The following is a 24,253-nucleotide window of genomic DNA, read 5'->3' on the forward strand; positions in this document are numbered from 1 at the left end:
CACTCACATTGAGAACAAACAAAAAATACACTGAAAGCCAAAACAGAGAGAGAAAGAGGAGAGAAGAGAGAAGAGAAAAGGAGGAGAAGGGAGGGGAGGGGAGGACAGGAAAGGAGAGGGGAACCCATAAAGAAAAGCACACTGGGACCCTCATACACTGTTGGTGGGAATGCAAATAATGCAGCCACTTTGGAAAAGTCTGGCAATTCCTCAAAAGGTTTAAACATGGAGTTATCATGAGTCAGCAATTCCATTTCTAGCTATATACCCAAGAGAAACAAAAACATACATCTGTCTATACCAAAACATATACAGCAATTTTCATAGCAGCATTATTCCTAACAGCCAAAAAGTAGAAACAAAGCAAACATCTATCAATTGATGAATTAATAAATAAAATGATGTGGTATATCCATACAACAGTATATTTGACAAAAAGGAATAAGTAGTAATACATTCTACAACATGGATGAAACTATAAAACATTATACTAAATGAAAGAAACCAATCATAGGCCAGGTGCAGTGGCTTACGTTTGTAATCCTAGCACTCTGGGAGGCTGAGGCGGAGGCAGTGGATAACTTGAGCTTAGGAGTTCGAGACCAGCCTGGGCAACATGGTGAAACCCCATCTCTACAAAAAATACAAAGATTAGGCGGGCGTGGTGGGTGGTGTCTCTACTCCCAGTTACTTGTGGGGCAGGGGGTTGAGGCGGGAGAATCACTTTAGTCCAGGAGGTGGAGGTTGTGGTGAGTGGAGATCAAGCCACTGCACTCCAGCCTGGGCAACAGAGTGCGACTCTGTCTCAAAAAAAAAAAAAAGGAAAAAGAAAAAAGAAAGCCAGTCATAAAACAACACATATTCTGCAATTTCATTTATATTAAATATCTAGACTAGGCCAATCTATATAGGTAGAAAACAGGATAGTGATTTCCTAGGGCCTGGGGAGCTGGGGTTAAATCTAGAGTGAACGCTAACAGGTATGGGGTTATTTTTGCAGTGATGAAAATGTTCTAAAATTGACTGTGGTGATGGTTGCACAAATCTGTGAATATACTAAAAACTACTGAATTGTACATTATAAATGGGAGAATTATATCTGAAGAAAACTTTTTAAGAAAGCAAATAGGACATTATAATTCTGAAGGATCATAATGAGATACAATATAGAGTGTTAGCATAAGGTGCCCTTAATAAATGGTGGCTATTACTCATTGATGGGCATTTAGTTGTTTACATTTTTCTCATGATGATCAACACTTTAAAAAGAACATCTCAGCCCAGTGTGGGATGGCCAAGAGTTCAAGGTTACAGTGAGCTATGATTGTGCCACTGCACTTCAGCCTTGGCGATAGAGATCCTGTCTTAAAAAAAAAAAAAAAAAAAAGGCCGGGAGTGAATAAATAGGCTGGGCACGGTGGCTCATGCCTGTAATCCCGAGGCAGGCAGATCATGAGGTCAGGAGTTCCAGACCAGCCTGGCCAACATGGTGAAACCCCATCTCTACTAAAAACACAAAAAAATTAGCTGGGTGTGGTGGTGCGAGCCTGTAATCCCAACTACTCCGGAGGCTGAGGCAGGAGAATCACTTGAACCAGCAGGCGGAGGTTGCAGTGAGCTGAGATCTCACCACTGCACTCCAGCCTGGGCGATAGAGCGAGACTGTCTAAAAAAATAATAATAAATAAAATAAAATAAAATAAATATTGTAGTCCTAGCTACTCGGGAGGCTGAGGTGGCAGCATCACCTGAGCCTGGGAAGTCCAGGCTGCCACGTAATCACGCCACTGCACTCCATCTTGGGTAACAGAGTGAGACCCTGTCTCTAAATAAATAAATAAATAAATAAATAGAATATCCTGTACATAACAACAGTGAGCACTTTCACAGCCCTCATTTTTTCCCAGAATCTTCAGAGATGCAGACGTGCTCATAAAATGTTGTGTACATTTTATTTTTTTAGAATCTGAAAAACTGGGTCGGTGGGCGTTTCATGGGAAGTATAGAATGTTAGCAAAGTATCCTTTCTTAAGTTTTTCTGCGAAAACGGTAATAATGAAGTATAACAAGGAGCACTTATAGTATTATTTTCCAAAGCCCTTGCTTAGGGAAGGAGCTTCAGTATTAAGTTGTTAAAATCCATACCCAAAGTATTTGTTATGCTTACAAAACTGGAGGTGGTTCTGCTTTGATCCTATTTGCGGAAATTTGCATGCATTTAGCAGAGGAAAACGTGGTCTCCTGCTCTATTAAGTTTGTCTGACTACTTTTAATAAGGCGAATTCACCTAAACTCTGTTCTAGGGTGTGAACACAATTACTTGCCCTGAAAATACTCAGTTTGACTTTTAAAGAGCTAAAGTGGTAACAGGTGGGGAGAGGGCTAGGCCAAATTGTTTGAGGGGGTGTGGAACTGTGGAATTTGAGTCAAGAGAAGGCCCAACTTTTTTTAAAAAAAGAACGGGGCGAAATAACTTGGGGCACAATAGTATGTCTATTTTGTAGGCATCCCTCTTCCCCAGGGCAACTGGAGCCCAAAAAGTGGGTGAGAAAGCCATTCCAGGGCAGCCAGCACTTCCAGAAGTTTAAGGTCAGGATGCCGGAGCTCAGGGGAATGCCGATGCGCCGGGCAGGCTGTGCCTGGGAAGTTCATTCTGTGGCAGCTGGAGGCACTACTCGGCCGCCGCGGTGCGAACTGCGTGCACTGTGGGGCGGGGACCTAGGGGCGGGTCAACAAAGGTCGGGCGATTGTGTCTGGAGGCAAATCCGACGTAGACGGCGGCAGGCGGAGCCCAAAGCCAGTGATGCAGGGTGCGCAGGGATCCCACCTGGAGAGTCGGGGCGGCACGTTGAGACCCCAGGGGTGAAGGGCGGGGGATCCCAATCCCAGCCCTGTTTTCCCCTCCCCTTTCCCCGCCTCCTTCTCGCCCCTCCCCCCTCCTCCCCTCTGGTTGGAAAGTTTCTAGAATCTCTTCCCAGCGGCCTTTGCGGTTCCAACATGGCGGAGCTGACGGTGGAGGTTCGCGGCTCTAACGGGGCTTTCTACAAGGTACTGACCGTTTTGCCACTTTGTCGAGTGTTCTGGGTGCTGGAGCGCGTTTGAGGGAGGGTTGGTGGTCCCAGAGAGTGAGGTTTGGGGTCGGAAAGGCAGCCAGGCCAAAGCTCGAGGCCGCTGGATTCCTTGCTTCTCCCCCCTCCACCCGCGGTTTAACGGTCTCGGGGGCCGGGGCTCCGTTATGTTTTGAAACAACACGTCGGACACCTCTTGCATTTTCCTAGTTATGAACCCTCTTGGTTGCTAGTACGGTTCTTGGCGGGCCGGTGGGAAGCAACTGAGTGGCTGCTGGGCGGCGGGAGCTCCTTCGGAGCAGGCCCGAGCTCTGGGAGGTGGGGGAGTCGTGAAAGGAGGCGGTGGGATTGTGTGGTCTCCCCCGCTCCCCCGCCCCTCGAACTGGGCCAGGCGGGAGCTCCTCAGCCCGCTCCTCCGACCCCTCCCCACCCCTTGGGGCGGGTGTATCGCGGAATCTTTGGAATTCACCCTTGTATTTGAGTTTTGGGCCAACAAATCTTTAGTGTCTGAGGAGAATGGGGGTACCGGATTGAGGGTTAGGATCAAATACAGAAAAGCAGAAAACCTTGAATTGTGGCGGGTTGGAATATTTTTGCGGCCTGGGAAATTGGGCGGCGCCTTAGCCCCTCTATTACGGAAGAAAAGGAGAGTTGTGAGCTTTAAAGTAAGATTTAAAATGCGAAATGGATCAGGGAGATAGGTGGAGAGGTGACTAATTCCTTTATATCACTGCCCCTGTTTTTGGAGGGAGGTTTTGTTTTGTTTTGTTTTTTCTCCCACGAGGTTTTTTGTTTGTTTGCTTGGGAGGAAGGACATCCATTACTATGGAATCGGGGCTGAAAAACGTAAGAGGAATAGAGTAGAGGAATTTGGTGGGGCATTCAGCGTTCACATATCTGAAAATGAAATCCTAATAGTTTATTTTTTGCCACTATAGCGTTCTTTTCTCCTTATTTTCCCGAAATACGCCAGGCTGTTAGAAGATCAATACAGAATCTCCCCAGCTGTTGTCTGTCAGTCAATCTCACTAAGCCAGCATCTCAAATGTTTGAGAGTCTTGGCTATTTTTATGAAGGGCCTTCTTCTAATACATGAGTATTGTGCGTATGCAAAGTGAATTCTCACAGGTTTTCATTTCAGCGTACCTTTTATCCTATGGGTTTTTATTTTATTTGGCCACGATTTTCTATTTTCAGCATTTTGATTTTCTTTTCTTAGTTTACTGATTAGCTCTGTGGATTTGGTTTAACTGTCACGTGGTACTAGCATAATGGGGAATCACAGCGTATAAAGGATCCCCCTAAGCTTTTTGCAAGTTTAAATCTCCTTAGGTGGTAAACTTAAAGTAGGAACAGTGCCTGTTGGAAATGAGACTTTATGTTAATGCGTGAGCAGTTAACATTGACGTTCTCGGTTTAAGACTTGATGTCAGACCAATGACCTAGGTGAAATTTGAGTACATAGTTAATTGACTTTTGTTGTTATTGAAACCTGGTGGTTGCTTTGCCTGGACTACTGCAGATACAGTTCGCTGGGTAAGACGGCGAAAAGAATAGACTTATCTATGTTTTTCCTATCAAGTGTAGATAAGTCGTTTTGCATCACCCCCCACCCCTTTCCCGAAAAGTTTTAAATTCTCACTATTTGGCCCTATAGTTCTTGTATAAGGGAGGTATGCATTTTTTCTTGCATATTGGAAAAAATAAAGTGATTATTTTGCTTTAATTCATGGTTCTGCATCATGCATGTGGTAGACAACTATTTTTAGCAAAGTATATTTGTCAATAGCCTGCTATGCAAGATATTTTTTCCTTTTTTTAATAAGGTGAAGGTAATTTTAGTAAAGATTGTTTGCAGTTTACTTTGGTTTCTCACGGTATTTTTTTTTTCCAGTCAATTCACAATGAATCAAATGTCCCCATTTTGGAACTCTGAAGTATTTATAATTGATCTCTATACATATCTACAATCTACTGCTTGTTTCTACTTAGACTTTGACTCCATTACTCATTTTGCCTCACAAAGTGAGTTGGTACTTTGACAAAGGTTGGAAAGGACACTAGCCACCTGTGTGTGCACTGAAATCATGTACGCTTGAACATTTGGAATTTTATGTCCAGCCATAATCCACTTGCATATGCACTTTGTGGAAACTGTGGTCTTCAGAACTCTGGAAGAATGAGAATGGCGGAGTGGAAAAGAGTCCTGGATTTGAAGTAAACAGATGAGAATTCTAGGTCTGTACTTCACCTTACCATTATCTAACAATGGACCCCTGAACAAATCTCTCTGTCTAACATGAGGGGCTTGAAGTAGTTCTGTGATCCTCAGTATATTTTTATCCTATTAAACTGCTGACTTGAAAACCATTGGCTTATTGCACAGAAATTTATTGCTTTTTATTCATTAGAATGTAAAAGTTAATGTTAATTTACATACAGTAAAATAAGCCTTTTTTGGTGTACGGTTATGAATCTTGATAAATGCTGACAATTATCAAGATTAACTGTCACCTTAACTGTGGTGGTGTCAGCATTTATCAAGATTCATAGCCCCCAAATTTCCGTCATGCCCTTTTCAGTCAACCATTCCTCAACCCCAGCTTCTAGAGTGTTTTCTGTCCCCATAGTTTTTCTTATTCAGAACGTTACGTGTATAGAATCGTACACTATATTGTGTAGTGTTTTGAGTCCGGCTTCCATTTAGCGTAGAAGCAATTTAATTTTAATCAGTTTTTTTCCAATTTAGAAGATAATACATGGTCACTGAGGGAATTTTGGAACTCAGCAAAAACTAGAAGTTGCCTTGAGATGAGAGCTGTTAACATTTTAGTGTATTTCTTTGGTTTTTTGTGGTGATTTTTCAATGTACAGGTGATCTGAATTTCCCTTTTTCCCCCTCCTCTTACCCCGTATAGGCAGAAGACACACATTTGGCCGTAAGTGTGAATTGCCATTGATGAGTTTCAAAGTCAGTTATCATGCCTTGAGGCAGTACTCTGTAGACTTTGATTAAAGTTTTTGTAGTAGAACTGAAACTTCATTTCACAAATTAATTGGAACCAGTGAAACGCTGAAGATCTGAATATTTTACCTAAAATTAGGGTAGCCTTTAAAAAATAGTATGTACACAAATGGTGGCGTGCTAAATACATTGTTCTGCATTTAACAGTGGCTCTATAGTTAGAGATATTAGAAACTTGATTTGTGCATGTTCGTAGCCCTATAAATCTGCGGGGATGAGAGAGAATGGGAAGATGTTAATTAAGCATTTGTTGGTGGGCTATGCTGTTATATAAAATAACATTATAGGCTTTGTACTTTTGTACTTCTCATACCTAAAGTAGCATCTTAGGTTTTATACTACTGGACATTTAAGGTGTCTTGAAAAAGAAAGTTTTAATGAGGTAGAATGTATATTCTATAAAACTAACCTTTTTTAAGTGTACAGTTGAATGACAGTATATTTACAGAGTTGTGTGACCACCGCCACAGTCTTCCTTCGGAACATTCCATTACCCCACAGAAACCTCCGGCTCATTTGCATCATTAAAGTGCTTTTTAACTGATGTATAAATATATATTAGTCTTTGTAATAGCATTGCAATTTGTATGGCCTTGGGCTGAGTATAATTTCATTTTATTTTTATTTTTTGAGACAGAATCTTGCTCTTTTGCCCAGGTGGGAGTGCAGTGGTGCGATCTCGGCTCACTGCAACCTCCACCTCCCAGGTTCAGGTGATTCTCCTGCCTCAGCCTCCCAGGTAGCTGGGACAACAGGCATGTGCTAACATGGCTGGCTAATTTTTGTATTTTTAGTAGAGACGTGGTTTTACTCTGTAGGCCAGGCTGGCCTCGAACTCCTGACGTCAAATGATCGCCCTCCTCGGCCTCCCAAAGTGCTGGGATTACAGGTGTGAGCCACCACGCCCGACCATGAGTATAATTTTAAATAGAAGTTGGAAGTAAGTCACTCAGTTTCTGGCTCATAGGAAAGTTTCCATGATGTTCCAAGGGAACCTGTAAGCTCTGAGATTTCAATCACTTTCTGCAGAAGGTAGAGTTACTTTTTTTTTGTTTTCTTGAGACGGAGTCTTGCTCTGTCACCAGGCTGGAGTGCAGTGGTGCAATCTTGGCTGGCTGCAACCTCTGACTCAGTGGTTCAAGCGATTCTCCTGCCTCAGCCTCCTGAGTAGCTGGTATTTCAGGGACGCACCACCACGCCCAGCTAATTTTTTGTATTTTTAGTAGAGACGGAGTTTCACCATGTTGGCCAGGATGTTCTCGATCTCCAGGATGGTCTCCATCCATCCGCCTCGGTGTCCCAAGGTGCTGGGAATACAGGCGTGAGCCACCGCGCCTGGCCAGAGTTAATTACTTTTAGAGCTGTCTGCTTCAACCGTGTAACTGTCTACAAAACAAATCTCAAAGTACTATATTTCTATAATTCCCTGTTTAGCTTGATTTAATATTAAGTGGAATTTGAGCGTAATCTAAATTATGCAGTAGATATATTAATAATGATGACCAATAGAATTATAGTAAAAAGTTGCGTTCAGAGGGTATGCTGACTTTTCAAGGTTAGTACAGAGTCTTGTTAGTTGGTTTCATTGTGGAGATTTGTAATTGAAAAAACGATAATTGTCTTAATATTAGGCCACCCTGTTAATTTAAAAATACATAGTTCCAGATACTTTAAAATGGTTGTTTTGCATATTTAAAAAGATAATTTTCATTAAAATGCTAAGGAATGAAGATTTAACTGGATGTCAAAATAAATGATCACAACAGCTTTTATTTTCATTCACAGATAGTTGCAAAACGTGGAGGGGAAGGAAGGCTGGGATTTTCTACTCTATCTTGCTGATGGTGATCACAGTTATTAAAAAGTCAACTTAGGCCGGGCACCGTGGCTCACGCCTGTAATCCCAGCACTTTGTGGGGCTGAGGTGGGTGGATCACGAGGTCAGGAGTTCGAGACCAGCCTGGCCAACATAGAGAAACCCCATCTCTACTAAAAATACAAAAATTAGCCAGGTGTGGTGGCACACGCCTGTAGTCCCAGCTACTTGGGAAGCTGAGGTGGGAGAATCGCTTGAACCGGGGAGGCAGAGGTTGCAGTGAGCCGAGATCATGCCATTGCACTCCAGCCTGGGTGACAGAGTGAGACTCTGTCTCAAAAAAAAAAAAAAAAAAAAAGTCAATTTAAATGCATATATTTCTTGTAAAGTTTTGTGTTTTGTATTAGAAGAGCAACACATAATTACGAAAAATATGAAAGCAGAAAAGCACATCTTATCTATCTAGAGAGATACTGTCAAGGCCCTGGCTTTAAATACTTCCAGAAAACATTATTTTTCCGTATTTTTACTTTTATGTACCTGTTATTTTCTATGTCAGATATTTGTGTGCCTTCTGTAAGATAATAGTTTAAGATGAGAGCCTGTTCTTTACTAGATTATGTATTAAGCTTCTATATGTATTTCCTGATTTTCTTTTCCCAAGAACTCTGTGAGGTTGGTTTTATTTTTTTATTTTTTATTTTTTAGTAGAGATGGGGTCTTGCTATTTAGATCAGGCTGGTCTCAAACTCCTGGTCTCAAGCAATACTCCCATCTGGGCCTCCCAGAGTGCTGGGATTACAGGCATGAACCACTGAGTCTGGCCAGCATTAGGGATTTTTCAAAGTAACTTTTAGGATAGTGAGCTTACATTTTCATTAGGAGGAAAAGGGCAGACACTTTGCTGGATTATCACTCTGGGTAAGTTCTCTATCACAGTGTTTAAGGTTGTCAAATTAGCTTTTTTGTAGTGGGAAGAGCAATATGCATTCATTCCATGATTGACCCCTAATTCTTGTAATAGTCTTTAACTGGCAGGATCATCCAGGTAAACACCTTGGTTTTTTCATATGCAGTATGAAGCAGTTGTATTTCCTTTAACCTATTTATAAGTTGTGAAATCTTCGCTAGTTTCTGTTGATGGCAGTCCCATCTACCTCTAGTAACTGTAACTAATTTTCATTGAGTACCCAGACTACTTACCAGACTTTGTAGGTGCCTTACTCGAATTTCCCATTTAATCCTTTCAACCACAGTGAAGTAGATAACTCCACTATTTGAGAATACTGAGGCTAAGTGAATCCAGGTCTGTAAAGTTAGATGCTGATTCAAGATTCAGACTCTGAAGTTTGACGCCACAGAACCAATTTCTTTAACCATTATGGTGCAATATTTTTTGAAGTACAAATGTTTTGCCACATTATTACTAATTTTGAATTGTTACTAATATGAGGAGAATTATGAGGAATAAATTGGGAGATTCCCAGAGAAATGATTTGAGCTATGCCTTTGCTTTAGACAAATCTGCTTTCTAATATAGTAGCCACCAGCCATGGAGCTGAAATGTACTAGTCTGAATTGAGATATGCTTTAAATGTAAAATACAAATTGGGTTTCAAAGCCTTAGAATTAAAAAAAAAAAAGTGAAACACCTCAATTTTTTTTTTTTTTTTTTTGAGCCAGAGTCTTGCTCTGTTGCCCAGGCTGGAGTGCAGTGGCACTATCTCGGGTCATTGCAACTTCCGCCTCCTGGGTTCATGTGATTCTCATGCCTGAGCCACCCGAGTAGCTGGGATTATAGCTGTGTGCCTCCACGCCCAGGCAATTTTTGTATTTTTAGTAGAGACAGGGTTTCACCATGTTGGCCAGGCTGGTTTCGAACTCCTGACCTCAAATGTTCCACCTGGCTCAGCCTCCCAAAGTGCTGGGATTACAGGCGTGAGCCACTGCGCCGGGCCAATAATTTTTTACATTGATTACATGTTGGATAATATTTTAGGTATATTAGGTTAAATAATATTGAAATTAATATTACCTATTTCTTTTCATGCATTTTGTTTTATTTTGAGATGGAGTCTTGCTCTGTTGCCCAGACTGGAGTGCAGTGGCGCAATCTCAGCTCACTGCAACCTCTGCCTCCCGGGTTCAAGCAATTCTCCCGTCTCAGCCTCCTGAATAGCTGGGACTAAAGGTGTCAGCCACCACGCCCGGCTGATTTTTGTATTAGAGATGGGGTTTCACCATATTGGCCAGGCTGGTCCCAAACTGCTGACCTTATGATCTTCCTGCCTCAGCCTCCCAAAGTGCTGGGATTACAGGCATGAGCCACTACCTCCTTCTTTTAATCAAGATAATTTATGCTATCAGTGTATTTAACTTGCCTGCCATTCTCTATCTTCAGCGTTTTTTGCTGTCTATTTTGGGAAGATGAACAGAGGTCTCCATTAGTAAAATAGCTGATGAAGTTTATTATTGTTGGCAAAGGGATGCGCTCCCGTGTTGAGATTTCTTCAGATCAGGAGCCTCAGAGGCTCCTGAATTCCTTTCTTAATCTACATAATTAATCATAGGTAGCTGTTTTTGGTTCCCTTTTCATATAACCTTTTTGTTTTTACAGTTTTTCAGGTTATTTTCAAGTCTTAAATTTTGTTGATATATGTACTTAGTTCATAGTAAGCCCTCAGTGTATATTTGTTGAATGATGTGTAATCTTAGTAACTGCTAACTTCATCATTTCTGATTTTGGTTCAAACTGAATTTAAATGATTTTTTTAAAGAAGTTTTGATCTTGGTCAAGTTCAGATACTGTCACAAAACTTTATGCATGCATAGAGGGAACTGTATAGAACTTAAACTCTGCAACGAGAAAGTCAGAATAGTTTTGTTCTTTTTTTTTTTTTTTTTTTTTTTGAGTCTAGCTCTGTTGCCCAGGTTGGAGTGCAGTGGCGCAATCTTGGCTCACTGCAACCTCTGCCTCTTAGGTTCAAGCGATTGTTGTGCCTCAGTAATTATTGTAGCTGAGATTACAGCCATGCACCACCACGCCCGGCAAATTTTGTATTTTTAGTAGAGATGGCGATTTGCCGTGTTGACTAGGCTGACCTTGAGCTCCTGATCTCAGGTGATCTGCCTGCCTCAGCCTCCCAAAGTGCTAGGATTACAGGTGTGAGCCACCATGCCCGGCCCAGAATAGTTTTGGGTGGCCATTTGGAACTCTTAACTTATTCCATTTCAAAGAGAACTGTTAGATAATACATACAAATGGGTGAACCTAACAAGCCAAGAACATTACTGGTATGTAAACAGTAGTAGTAGACACTTGTGTATTCTTAAAGAAATCTTCACATCCTCATTGTCCTTTTTCTTTTTTCAAACTCAGAACAGTTACATGCTCAATACTAATGAATGCTGAATGCTTGCCTTGAATAATTTTTTTTCTTATTAGAGCTTACTCCATAATTGGCTGGGCGCGCTGGCTCTTGACTGTAATCCCAGCACTTTGGGAGGCTGAGGCGGGTGGATCACTTGAGGGCAGGAGTTCGAGACCAGCCCGGCCAACATGGTGAAACCATCTCCACTAAAAACACAAAAATTAGCAGGGCATGGTGGCTGGTGCCTGTAATCCCAGCTATTCTGGAGGCTGAGGCAGGAGAATCCCTTGAACTCAGGGTGGGGGTGTGTGTGGAGGTTGCAGTGAGCCAAGATCACGCCACTGCACTCCAGCCTGGGCAACAGAAACTCCATCTAAAAAAAAAAAAACAAAAAAAAACTTGTAATAATTATTGTAATGTATAATGTAATTGGTAAATTTGCAGACTTTTTGAATTTGTGGAACAAGTATCTAGTGATTTGGAATAATTTTACTTTGTAGATTTAGTTGCATAGATCTTTTTAAAAAGGATATTGTTTGAAGTTAAGACATTTTTTTGATTGCAGTAGCAGCCTTGACTATTTGGTACTTGTTGGAATCAAATTACAACTTAGATCTTTTAGTTGTTGTAAGCTTCTTATAAGTTTATATCTTATAAATTTGAGATCCCTAGAGATGGAAAAATTAGAAGTGGGGAGTGGTGATGCACATACGTGCTGTATGGAAAACGTGTTGGCTGACAATAAGATATATTCTAATTCTTAAAAGTATACGTTTACATAGACATATGTATACTTTTACACACACGTAAGTATGATATAAAAACTTAGTCTGTTGTATTTTTTTTTCCCCTGGTTGCTCTTCACCACCTGGGTCTCTCACCTCCGCCTCCATATTAGGTAACCTTTGTTTGTAGCACATATACGTGGTTCCATATATTTCACTATGCTCGTAGAATTGTATATAGGTACGCATTCAGTTACAAGTATAGGGTTTTTCAGTATTACTGTATAAAAATAGGATCATCCACATCTTAACTATTTTCATGTGGAGTATGATTTATTTTTTAAGGTTATATAATCATAAGAATGTATTAAATTCAGCCATTCCCCAGTTAATAGACATACACTTTGTTTTCAGTTTTTTGTCGCTCCACATAACTATTTCCATTGGATAGATATCAAAGAATGGGATAGCTTGGTGAAAGGGAACCTTTAAAAAAACAAAAAACTGTAATAAATGTTGAAAGATTGCTTTCCAAAAAGGCTTCTGATGCTTCCTGTGTTCTCCATCAATAATAAATGGCAGCTTTTTCTTTTTATCTGTGCCAGAAATTGGCTTTATGATCTTTAATTTTTGCCAGTCTGTTGGATGTAAAGGGATATCTCATTGGAACTTGATCCCAGTTGTGAATTTTAATGTTTGTTTGCCATTTGAACTTGTTCTTTTAAGACTTACCTTTGTTTGCCATTTGATTTTGTTTTTCTAAGAATTGCCTGTCTTTTGCCCATTTTTTTGTTGGGGTGTCCTTTGTCAGTTTTGAAAATCTTTCTGTATTACGGATAGTAAGCCTCTGACCTGATGTAAGAGTGTCCACTCTCCCACCTATTTATTTAGGTTATTAATTTTGAGATAGGATCTCAAAATAAATAATACTGTGTCACCCAGGTTGCAGTGCAGTGATAGGATCATGGCTCATTGCAGTCTTGACCTTCCAGGTTCAAGCGATCCTCCTGCCTCAGCCTCTGGAGTATCTGAGACTACAGACATGTGCCACCATGCCCAGCTAACTTAAAAAAATTTTCTGTAGAGATGGGTCTTGTTATGTTGCCCAGGCTGGCCTCCAACTCTTGGACTCAAGTGATCTTCCTGCCTCGGCCTCCCAAAGTGCTGGGATTACAGGTGTGAGCCACACTGTGCCCTGCCTCCCCATCCTTTTAACTTCTTTTCTTATATTGCTGGTCATAGTGAGATTTTAGTTTTTAACATAATTTTTTTTTTCCATTAAGGCTTCTGGGTTTCCAGTCCTGGTTAAGACAGTCTGTGCCCAGATTATACATACAATTTCTTAGGTTACTTTGGAGTTTTATTTTTACATTTAAATAGTACGTTAATATTTTTGCATATTTGTATGTATAGGCAGTTATGCTAGTGCCATGTATTAATCATCTCTGTTTGAAAGTTGTTTTTCTTGCATGTGTGTCTCTCCTTAGCTGGATATCCCTCACTTCTAGGATTGGGATGAGAGGTTGATGCTCAGCATCCTGGAGGGCTGGATCCCATTCCAGATTGATAGACCCTCCTGAGAATTACTCCAAAGAGTCTGGGGTGTCCTGGGAATACCATACAGAGATCTCGAGAAGGGAACATTGTGATTTGCTTTTTGGCAAATAAGGCCCGTTAGGGATCTTATTTTCCTTACATTACTGTCTTGGATCCTCTCTTGTTATACACAGTAAGTAGTGGGATCTGAGACCTTACAGTGAAACCACTGTATTGTAGTGCCTTCATTTAGTGAGGCTTTTTTTTTTCCTTGCCCTGATAAGGAGCCCTTTATATAATCTGTTAACTATGTAGACAGTCCAGAAACTTTATTATGAATCTTTTAAATTACTTTACTTATCATAAAAGCTCCAGGAAGATTTACCATGGTAGTTGTGGGGAGGGAGTAGCTTTAAGTACTCCTAGCACATCTTTGAGTGTCAGGGAGTACCCCAGTTTAAGAATCTTCACCTCCTTTATTTTGCAAATAGAGAAATTGTTGTTGTTTTAGGAGACCGGTCTGTTGATCTGTCTCCCTATGTTGCCCAGGCTGGCTGGCCTCGAACTACTAGGCTCAAGTGATCTTCCCCGCTCAGTCTCCTGAGTGGGTTGGGATTACAGACCCTCGGGCATCCTTCTTGAGAACTTTAAAGTTGCCTAGATAACAATGATCACCCAGATCTGGGAGACAAGTCAGACTTTTGCAGCTTGAGTTTCTTTTTTTTTTTTGAGACAGAGTCTTGCTCTGTCGCCCAGGCTGGAGTGCAGTGGTGTGGTCTTGGCCCACTGAAACCTCTGCCTCTCGGGTTCAAGTGATTCTCCTCCCTCAGGCTCCCAGGTAGCTGGGACTTCAGGTGTGTACCACCATGCCCAGCTAATTTTTGCATTTTTAGTAGAGATAGGGTTTCGCCATGTTGGCCTCGAACTCCTGACCTCAGGTGATCTGCCTGCCTCGACCTCCCAAAGTGCTGGGATTACAGGTGTGAGCTGTCGTGCCCAGCCTTCAGCCCGAGTTTCTTATCTTAACTATAAGGCACAGAAACACAGTTTCTCAGTTCTCCTGGTGATGGCACATAGGTCGTAGTACCATTCTAGATATATGTGAGAGAAGTTAATTCATTACACACAGCGGATGCCTTATTGCATCGGGCTGTATTCTCCTAGAATCCTGGTTAAAAAAGATTGTTTGCTGTGTTCAGTTTTCTCTTTCATTTTGAAAATCCTGTTAAATGGATCATGCTGTGTAGGGTGCAGAGCAGGACAACAGATGAGATTCTGACTGTGGACGTGTTGATTTTAGGTGTCAGTAAACTATGGGTGGAGATATCTGAATAGTTGGAAGTTGGGTTTAGAATCAACAGAATAGATTGTTTTTCCATATATAGATTTGGGAAATTAGTGGAAGATCAACCAATTTTTGTATTTTTAGTAGAGACGGGGTTTCACCATGTTGGCCAGGTTGGTCTCAAACTCCTGACCTCAGGTGATCCACCTGCCTCGGCCTCCCAAATTGTTGGGATTACAGGCGTGAGCCACCGTGCCTGGCCTCAATGCAATTTCATTATACTTAAAACAGCATCAGTTGTCAGAGGCACTGTACCATGAAGAAAGAAGAAATGTGCCAATTAATCTGAACAATGGTTGTCTTTATTTTTTAATATTCTTATGTAGTTATTGAAAAATATCCTAACAGTCCCATACATAAAATGGGAAGTTCAAGCAAAAGAAATTCATTAAAACATATTCATATTCAGATACCTGTGTTTCTTCTCAAAATATCTTCCTCAGTGCCATGGAGAGTATTGATGTTGTAAACCTACTTTAAAAGGGCTCTCCTGGCCGGGCGCGGTGGCTCACGCCTGTAATCCCAGCACTTTGGGGGCTGAGGTGGGTGGATCACGAGGTCAGGAGTTCGAGACCAGCCTGGCTAATATGGTGAAACCTTGTCTCTACTAAAAATAAAGAAGTTAGCCGGGCGTGGTGGCACGTGCCTCTAGTCCCAGCTACTCGGGAGGCTAAGGCAGAAGAATTGCTTGAACTGGGAGGTGGAGGTTACAGTGAGCTGAGATCAGGCCATTGCACTCCGGCCTGGGCGACAGAGCGAGACTCCATCTCAAAAAAAAAAAAAGTGCATACCTCTGTTGTCTTCAGGATTTTCTTCCAGTAATTTTTACTCATTTTGTGAGCTTTGATCCTAGTGCTTTCTAGATTTTATCAGAAGGTGTTAACAAACAAACATTCTGATAAGAAACCGCGGTCATTCCTAAAGTGGTTCTTCGTTGGTTTGCTGACTGAAATGCTCAGGGGTTACCATCAGGTGCCACAGAAAATCGCAAGCAAACCAAGTTTGAGTACTAAAGAGTGACATTTATGTCCTGACTGACATGTGGCTGTCAGCTGTTCCAAGATGCCATCCATTGTAAGAAGCATCCTGATATCAGAGATGTTAAATCATTCAAATTGATGGGCTGGAAAGGTAGACTGGGGCCAGAGTATGAATCAATAAATAAACTGATAATTGATCAAGGGATAAAAAGTGATAATAAAATCCATTGTGGCAGTTCTTGGGGAAGAAAAAACCCGAGGTACTGAATTTTGCATGAATGATGTTAGTACCTTTTTCTCATGGGCTATATATTTTGTAATCAGATTTATCCACATCAGTAATATTTAACTGATGTAGTTGGGATAAATGGAGAGTTAACCTAGTCAGAGGAAAGACCCTTCACTATCTAACAGACAGCCCAGTGTCTCTAATAAAGAAGGATTTATTTTAATCAGTTTATCTTTAGAAATACAGTAAGTACTTTACCACAAGTTTGCATCAGGAATTAAGCCATGAACTGCACTTTTTTCTTTTTTTAACACATTTGAGAAGGCATAAAAAAAAGTAAAGTTATTTCTGACTGTTGTGCTAAATCTAGAGAGAAAAATAAAATGTTTAAATTTCATGCCAGCGATTCATGAGAAGAGAATTAAAAAGAAAAACAGTAGTCTTAAAGCTGGAGTGACAAACTATGTAAGAATACTTGATCAGGTTTGAGGGAAGCAGTAATGTGAGTCTGATACTTCCTTTTGCTTCCTTAAGAGAATAAATGTGAACTAGAGGTATGATTCCTGACAGGTCTCCTGCTTTACCATGAAACTTTTAATAGGTTGGAATCTTGAGACTGGAGTCATTAAAAAGTTGGCTAGTTCCTAACCTCTATTTAGGGGGATTGTACTGTGTGTGTGTGTGTGTGTATATATAATATATATATATATATTTTTTTCTGGCCTTTTGTTGGCATTAAAAAAGAAAAAAGGCAGTTTGTTTTGCAATCAGAAAACTCTTCTAAGAAGAATTTTGAAATATGAGAGTTACACTTTTAGGGTGTAAATCTTCGATTTTTTTGGTTCTGGACTTGGTTTTAAAACTTCGGATTCAGGCTGTGCTGTTTCTGATTACATTTGGTAGTCTGCCAAATACTAAGGTTTTAAAGTTTCTGTTTACTCCTTTATAAAGTTTGTTTACTCCTTTATAAGGAATGTAAATTTACTGTTGTAATGAATTGAAATGGTAGGAAGGCATCAGTGGGTCTTAAAAAAAATCTAAAGTAACAGATGAATTAGTAATCATGGTTACTTTCCAGTCAAAGGAATTTTTCTAGACTAGGATGGTATATTCTTAATGGGTTTATTAGGAATGTTCCTGAAGGGACATCTGTACAGATTTCTAAGCCACAACTCAATCAAGATACCTGATCTATTGATCAGTATTTCAAACATTAAAATTTTCTTTCAGCTTGAATCCAGGTTTTGGACAAGATAATTGCCTTACCAGTTGTGAGTTAGTTTTTGATACTTTGGGAACCTTGCCTTAAGTATCTTTTTATGATAGGTGCCTTATTTCCTCTGATTAACATTACTACCAGACTCAATCTTTTAGAGTTTAAAACTATATGAATTGGCAAAAGTATTTCATCATTTGGTTCATAGTGATTTAGTGAAAAGTGCTCAAGACAGATGAGATTTTAAATTTGTACTTTTAACCTAGGGAGTGAAACTTTGGGGCTATATAAGATGTGTATTGTTTCAACTTTCCTTCTTTAAAATGAGTGCTCTTATAAAATGAGTGGTTTATAAATGATATTTTGTCTGCCCTCATACAGTGTCATTAGGTCACTGTTCCACAGCCAGGGTCCATAATACATCTGTTCAGATTTTTTGCTATATTTGTAATATTAATCTTTTAACTCCTGAAATATATTCATACCATGTTTCTTTCTGTTTAGCCTATAGGATTTTTTTTCCACAACGGCTCCTGTCAAGTTGAGAAACTTTTTGTTTTTCAGCTATATTCTGTAATTTCAAAAATATATTCATAAAGTAAGCAGATATCCTGTGTACTTTTTCCCCCCACAGGCCATTTAAGCACCCGTCTAAAAAAAAATGAGTAGATCTTCATAGTAAGGTAGGATCTACAAGACACAAACTGAAGAGAAAAGCAAAGTTCAGAACAAATTGTAGCAAATGTTTAACAATTTAAAGGAGATTTGTATATTATTAAAATTACATTTTTTCCTGTGAATTACTTGTTCACCTAGTTCATATCCATCGATACCTTTTCCATCAGCTTGTTCTTACTCACCTAAGAATATTTGAATTGGGGATTTAACCCTGTTGTATGCTGTTTCACCCTCTGCCCCCTTTTCTCCTTTGTATGTGATGCTTTTATATTTTAGCTTCTGGGTAGTATATACTTTTATCAAACTTTGTGGCTTTTGGGTTTTGCTTTTTTGGTTAGAAAGGCCTTCCTTACTGCAAGTTATAGATAATTGGCTCCTGCTTTCTCCTGGAATTGTTACTGATTTTTTTTTTGAAGTTTGAATGTTTTATCTATTGATTTTTTTTTTTTCTGATGAAGACACCCATTTCTGTTTTCCCCAAGAATTATTTAAATGTTCCAATACCATTTTAAAAAGAGTCCATTCCTTCCCCATTTGTAAATTCCTAAATGACTTTAGGCCTACTTTTGGAATCTGTGTTCTGTTCCTTTAAAATATCTTTTCCATCTTCATTATTGTAGTTTTAAAATAATCTTTAAGGTTTGGTAAGTATGGAGTGTTATTGTTCCCTCCCATCCCAGCCCCCCCCACCCCATTTTAGAAGTTTCCTTTTTGAATGCTTTCTTTTTTAAAATTTTTTGAGATAGGCTTATTTTATTAGGTCCCCCCACCCCAAACACATACACACTGTTAATATTTCAGTGGGATCCCATTGAAATTATAGGTTAATTTTAGGAGCATATTGAAATTTTTATAATATCAAGGTGTCTAAGAACATGATGGTGTTTTACATTTTCCTAAATTTTGTATTTATATTTATTAGAGCTTCAGACATTTTTTGTACATAGCTTTTGTGCATATTTCTGTTGTTGAGGACACTTGTAGGATTTATTTTTTGGTTGTTGCTGTAAGTAGAATTTTTTTGTATAAAATTTTTATTTTACAGCTGCCTGTTGTTTACATGTAGAAGGCTAATGGATTGTTAGTTAACTTGCTGCTTAAGTGGATCTTTGACTAGAACCTTTTTTTAAAAAATTGTTTTATACTAGATTGCTTTTGAAATTAGTTCTTCGGATAGTGCTTTTTCACTGCTCAAGGATTCCTTCTACTCCTTCCATCCCTACTTTCATTTTACACTTAATTTATGGCATTTTTTGTTTGTTTTTTTTTTAGACAGAGTTTCACTGTTGTTGCCTAGGCTGGAGTGCAATGCGCTATCTCGGCTCACTGCAGCCTCCACCTCCTGGGATCAAGTGATTCTCCTGCCTCAGCCTCCCAAGTAGCTGGGATTATAGTCATGCGCCACCACACCCTGCTAATGTTGTATTTTTAGTAGAGACGGGGTTTCTCCATTTTGGTCAGGCTGGTCTTGAACTTTGCCTGCCTTGGCCTCCCAAAGTGCTGGGATTACAGGCGTGAGCCACCGTGCCCGGCCTAATTTATGGCATTTTTAGTTTTTTATTACATGATGCCTGTTTGTTTTGTCAGAGTTATGTGGGCATTTTAAGATTTTTTTTTTTCCGCCTATCCATAGCAAGCTGTGAACATTTTAAGATTTTGAATACACTTCAGATGTGTTATACTGCCTAGTTATTAATGATTATCTTAAATTATAGTTAAGAGTTTCAAATGTAAACATTATTGGACTGTGCGAGTGAACAAGACAAGTGACCATTTAATAAGGATGCCTTGAAATCTTCTGTATCTGCATATGTATGGGAAGAAGAAAAAGACATGTCAAAGGCTTTGTTCTGAGAAATATGGGACCTGAGCCAGGTGGGTGTGAATAGGAAGAGAGACAGTCGAAATCCCCAAAGATTGGATGGAGACTTAAAGGCATAAAGCCCCCTGCCATGTGCAGACAAATGTGGCTGTTGCGGTGTCTCCTGTCGGATTTTGGCAAAGACCCAGCCCTGTCAATTTGGGTCTCTTGAGCAGGTGGGGAGACCTACCATCATTCTGGTGGCTTGGGAATACAAAAATACATTTAAAAGTATTGACTGTGTCCTGTGTCAAGTGGACTAAATTTTAGAGAAATCTGCCCATTAGAAACACCTTTGTCTAGAATTTAGGACTTGGGGATTGGATTTTATGGAGTAGGATGTTAGAAATCGTTCACTACAGTCCAAATAGATTTTAAGGACTTGGTGTCAGGCCTTACTCTAGTAAATCTTATGGCAGAATGATACTAGCAATAAGAGTAGATGCTCAAGGGCCGGGGCGTGGTGGCTCACGCCTGTAATCCCAGCACTTTGGGAAGTCAAGGTGGGCGGATCACGAGGTCGGAGTTCGAGACCAGCCTGGCGGACATGGTGAAACCCAGTCTCTGCTAAATATACAAAAATTAGCTGGGCGTGGTGGCGTGTGCCTGTAATCCCAGCTACTCGGGAGGCTGAGGCAGGAGAAGTGCTTGAACCAGGGAGTTGGAGGTTGCGGCCAGCTGAGATTGCACCACTGCACTCCAGCCTGGCAACAGAGTGAGACTCCATCTCAAAAAAAAAAAAAAAAAAAAGTAGTTGTACAGAGCTGTGTTTTAAAGTTTGTGAAAAATGTGCACTCAAAGTTGATACTGATGTTTATGGTGGAAGCGTTTGTGGGAAAGGTAGAAGTGGTGATTTTTAGATAGAAAAAAGGTTTTATTACAAAGGAGAGTGAGAGATTATTATAAAGGTGAGAAAGGAGTGAAAGTTCCTAGTGATTTAGAGTTCTGATTTGAACTAATCCACTATGAATTATACAGAGACTAGAAAGATTAATTTGTGAGACTTTTCAAACTTTGTGAGAGTTTATTGAAGAACTAGAACACGTTAGTGGAAGTTGAAAATATGGCTGTCTTCTGATGGAAGAGATGCTTTACTAATATTCATAAACATGGAAATTCCCAGTTTCTGAAATTTGTTAAAAAATGGCAAGGGTATAATACAGTTATATTTGCTGGTAACATAACTGAATGTGCTGACCAAAGTGATTTTTGAAAGCGAATGTGGTCCAGGTGTGGTGGCTCATGCCTATAATCTCAGCACTTTGGGAGGCCGAGGCGAGTGGATCAGCTGAGGTCAGGAGTTCGAGACCAGCCTGGCCCACATGGCAAAACTCTGTCTCTACTAAAAATACAAAAAAATTAGCTGGGTGTGGTGGTGTAGTCCCAGCTACTGGGGAGGCTGAGGTAGGAGGATTGCTTGAGCCAGGGAGGTGGAGGTTGCTGTGAGCCCAGATCACACCACTGTACTCCAGCCTGGGCAACAGAGCGAGACTGCCTCAAAAAAAAAAAAAAGACGTGAATGTGCCCTACTAGAAATAGAGAAACTGGCCAGAAAGTCATTATTATAGCATGGTCAGATAATCAGAGCTTGAACTAGAGTGGCAACTTTTAATATTTAAATTTAGGGAGGATTAATTAATAAATATCTCCAGAATTGCAAGGCAGGAGCTACTATAGCAGTCTTTTTTGTTTTTTTCTTTGAGATGGAGTTTTGCTGTTGTCGCCCAGGCTGGAGTGTAGTGGTGTAGCCTCGGCTCACTGCAACCTCTGCCTCCTGGGTTCAAGCGATCCTCCTCCCTCGGCCTCCCGAGTAGCTGGGATTACAGGCAGCTGCTACCACATCTGGCTAATTTTTGCATTTTTAGAAGAGATGGAGTTTCACCATGTTGGCCAGGCTGGTCTCGAACTCCGGACCTCAGGTGATCTGCCTGCTCTGGCCTCCCAAAGTGCTGGCATTTCAGGCGTGAGTCACTGCACCGGGCCTACCATAGCAATCTTCAAGAGAAAGATATCCTGGGTTTTAGGCCTCAGTGAGGATGTTTGCATAGAAATGTCCCGTGGCACACAAATAAATGAGACAACAGGCAGTTGGAGCTGGAGAAGAGAACTGAGCCATTCCCACTGCCAGTTTATATTTTATAGTCTTAATTTGCTTAGAAAAATGTCTAACACAGAGTATGCCCTTAAAAATTAGTTGTTGTGGTTTTTTTTTTTTTTTTTTTTTTTTTTTTGGAGATGGGGCCACTCTGTCACCCAGGCTGGAGTGCAGCAGCATGGTCATGGCGCAGCAGCATGATCATGGCTCACTGCAACCTCTGCCTCCCAGGCTCAAGTGATCCTCCCGCCTCAGCCTTCCAAGTAGCTGGGACCACAGACACGCCATCAGGCCTGGCTAATTTTTTTATATTTTTGGTAGAGATGGGATTCCACTGTCTTGCCTAGGATGGTCTCGAACTCTTGAGCTCAAGGTGTCCGCCTTTCTTGTTCTTCCAAAGTGCTGGGCGCCTGGGCTTGCTTTGTTTTTTATTACTTAAGTTACCCTTCTTCCATTTACTTTGTAAGTTTCAAAAAAACAAACAAACAAACAAACAAACAAACTTTTTTGTTGTTGTAAGTTGCCTTTTCCCTTTATTCTCTTCTTTCTTTTGGGTTTATTCCTTCAAGTCTCTTTACTGTTAGTTAATGGACTTTTGGGAAGGAGTGAGATAAACAGATGTGTTCATTTTTGTCTTACTTTGACCAGGTACTATACATGTGTTTATATAGCTAGTGTGCCTTGGACATTATGGAGTCTAGTGTGATAAAGATGTTTTAGAAAAGTATTTCCTATGTACCCCATGGTTGAAAGTGTGTGTAAGCATTTGACTAACATTCAGTAATTTGCAGTTCTGATTCATAGTAATATAAAGTCATTTAATGTTAATTGTAATTATATAAGTGCCAAGGACTGCTTGCCTATGGTTACATAGTGGTGGAATCAGGATTTCAGCAACAGTAATTCTACACCCAAGTCCTTTGCTCTTTCTTGAGTATGTCAGATCTTATGGTTTCTTTCAGCTGTATTAATCAAAGGAAGATAGAATAAGAAGGCTAATTTTAATAGTAATTTTAAGGCTGAAAAATGACCGCCAGTTGTTATTGAGAATCTGTATTCGTTCCAACATAATCGTGAACAGTGTACTCACTATAGCCCAATTTTCTTTTAAGGGAAGGGAAAGAGAAGTATGTAGGAAAAATAAGATTAAGTTAATGGCAAAGATAGTATTCAAAATGGAGTCATGCATTTTACTGAAGGTGAACTATAATATTGATAACATTTATAACAAAATTGGGTTCTTACTTTGTGCCAGGTACTGTGCTAAACATTACTTCATTTACTTCTGATAAATTTTTCATTAGGTGGATGATACTGTAATTAATTTCATTAGATCAAAACTGTATTCAAGAATATACAAGTGATAGAGCTTGGGTATGAATCCTGGCAGCCAGTACTCCAGAGCTTGAACTCTTTGTCACAGTAGTAAATACTGAACTCTTAGTCACAATACTAAATAACTGCCTTGCTGAACTAATACCTGAGGTGTTCCAGGGATGTACATTTACTTTTGCTAATTCCCAGGTAGATGACACCGGGTGAAAAATGAGGTTCAGAGAGGTTAAGTAACTTAAAAGATCGTATGTCTCATAAATGGAATAGATGGAAATCAAACTCACATCTGCCTAATTCCAAACCTTGTGTTCTTTTAGTACTCCCTATTATCTTTGAACTAATACAACCTTTTAGAGTTACGAAGTGCTTTAATATATATGCTTTTATAATGTTTTTGTGTCTTGCAGGGATTTATCAAAGATGTTCATGAAGACTCCCTTACAGTTGTTTTTGAAAATAAGTAAGTTATTTTTGTTGACAAAGGCCTTAATTTTAGAGATGGCAGTGCCAAACTTTTTGCTTTTGGGTGTTCCTACTGCCAGTGGAAAAATGATTTTGCTTTTGGGGGGTGGGGAGGTTTGGTTGTTTGATCATAAGTCTAGTTTTGATAATTCTTTATCTGTTTTTCTGCCCATAATTGTCACTTTTTTCATAACCCTCTTCGCCAGAACATGTATGGATATGAATCAGTTTTGCAGAAATAGATGGCACAAATTAGATGATAATATGCTTAATATTTAAAAGCCCAGAATTTTCAAATGAGGTTGTAGAAGGTCTTCCAGTTGACTACTGGTCATCAGAATAAGTATTAAGCCATTTTTAATTGCCTGAGGGGTATGCAGTCTAAAAATGGGAAAGACAGCATGCTGGGTTTGGTTAGGAAGGGCTATAAAAGAGCGCTGGGCTGGGTGCGGTGGCTCATGCCTGTAATCCCAGCACTTTGGGAGGCCGAGGCGGACAGATCACTTGAGGT

At 40.1% G+C, this 24,253-nt stretch overlaps 1 protein-coding gene across 14 annotated transcripts in view; it reads left to right on the top strand.

The window, feature by feature from the left end:
* The first annotated feature begins 2,547 nt into the window (after nt 1–2,547).
* Nucleotides 2,548–24,253, top strand: part of FXR1 (FMR1 autosomal homolog 1) — a 64,319-nt gene continuing 42,613 nt past the window's right edge. For 2 of the 14 annotated variants that reach the window (XM_009446903.5, XM_009446905.4), the window contains exons 1-2: nt 2,671–3,048; nt 23,688–23,740. In XM_009446903.5, the coding sequence (XP_009445178.2) occupies nt 2,998–3,048; nt 23,688–23,740 (104 nt within the window). In that variant the 5' untranslated portion in view covers nt 2,671–2,997. Of the gene's footprint in view, nt 3,049–5,060; nt 5,307–23,687; nt 23,741–24,253 lie in introns of all 14 variants that reach the window. The other 12 variants (XM_063806413.1, XM_063806418.1, XM_063806414.1 and 9 more) reach the window with 11 other exon arrangements.

The sequence above is a fragment of the Pan troglodytes genome, chromosome 2, assembly GCF_028858775.2.
Source record: "Pan troglodytes isolate AG18354 chromosome 2, NHGRI_mPanTro3-v2.0_pri, whole genome shotgun sequence".
In the NCBI taxonomy this organism is placed as follows: Eukaryota; Metazoa; Chordata; class Mammalia; order Primates; family Hominidae; genus Pan; species Pan troglodytes.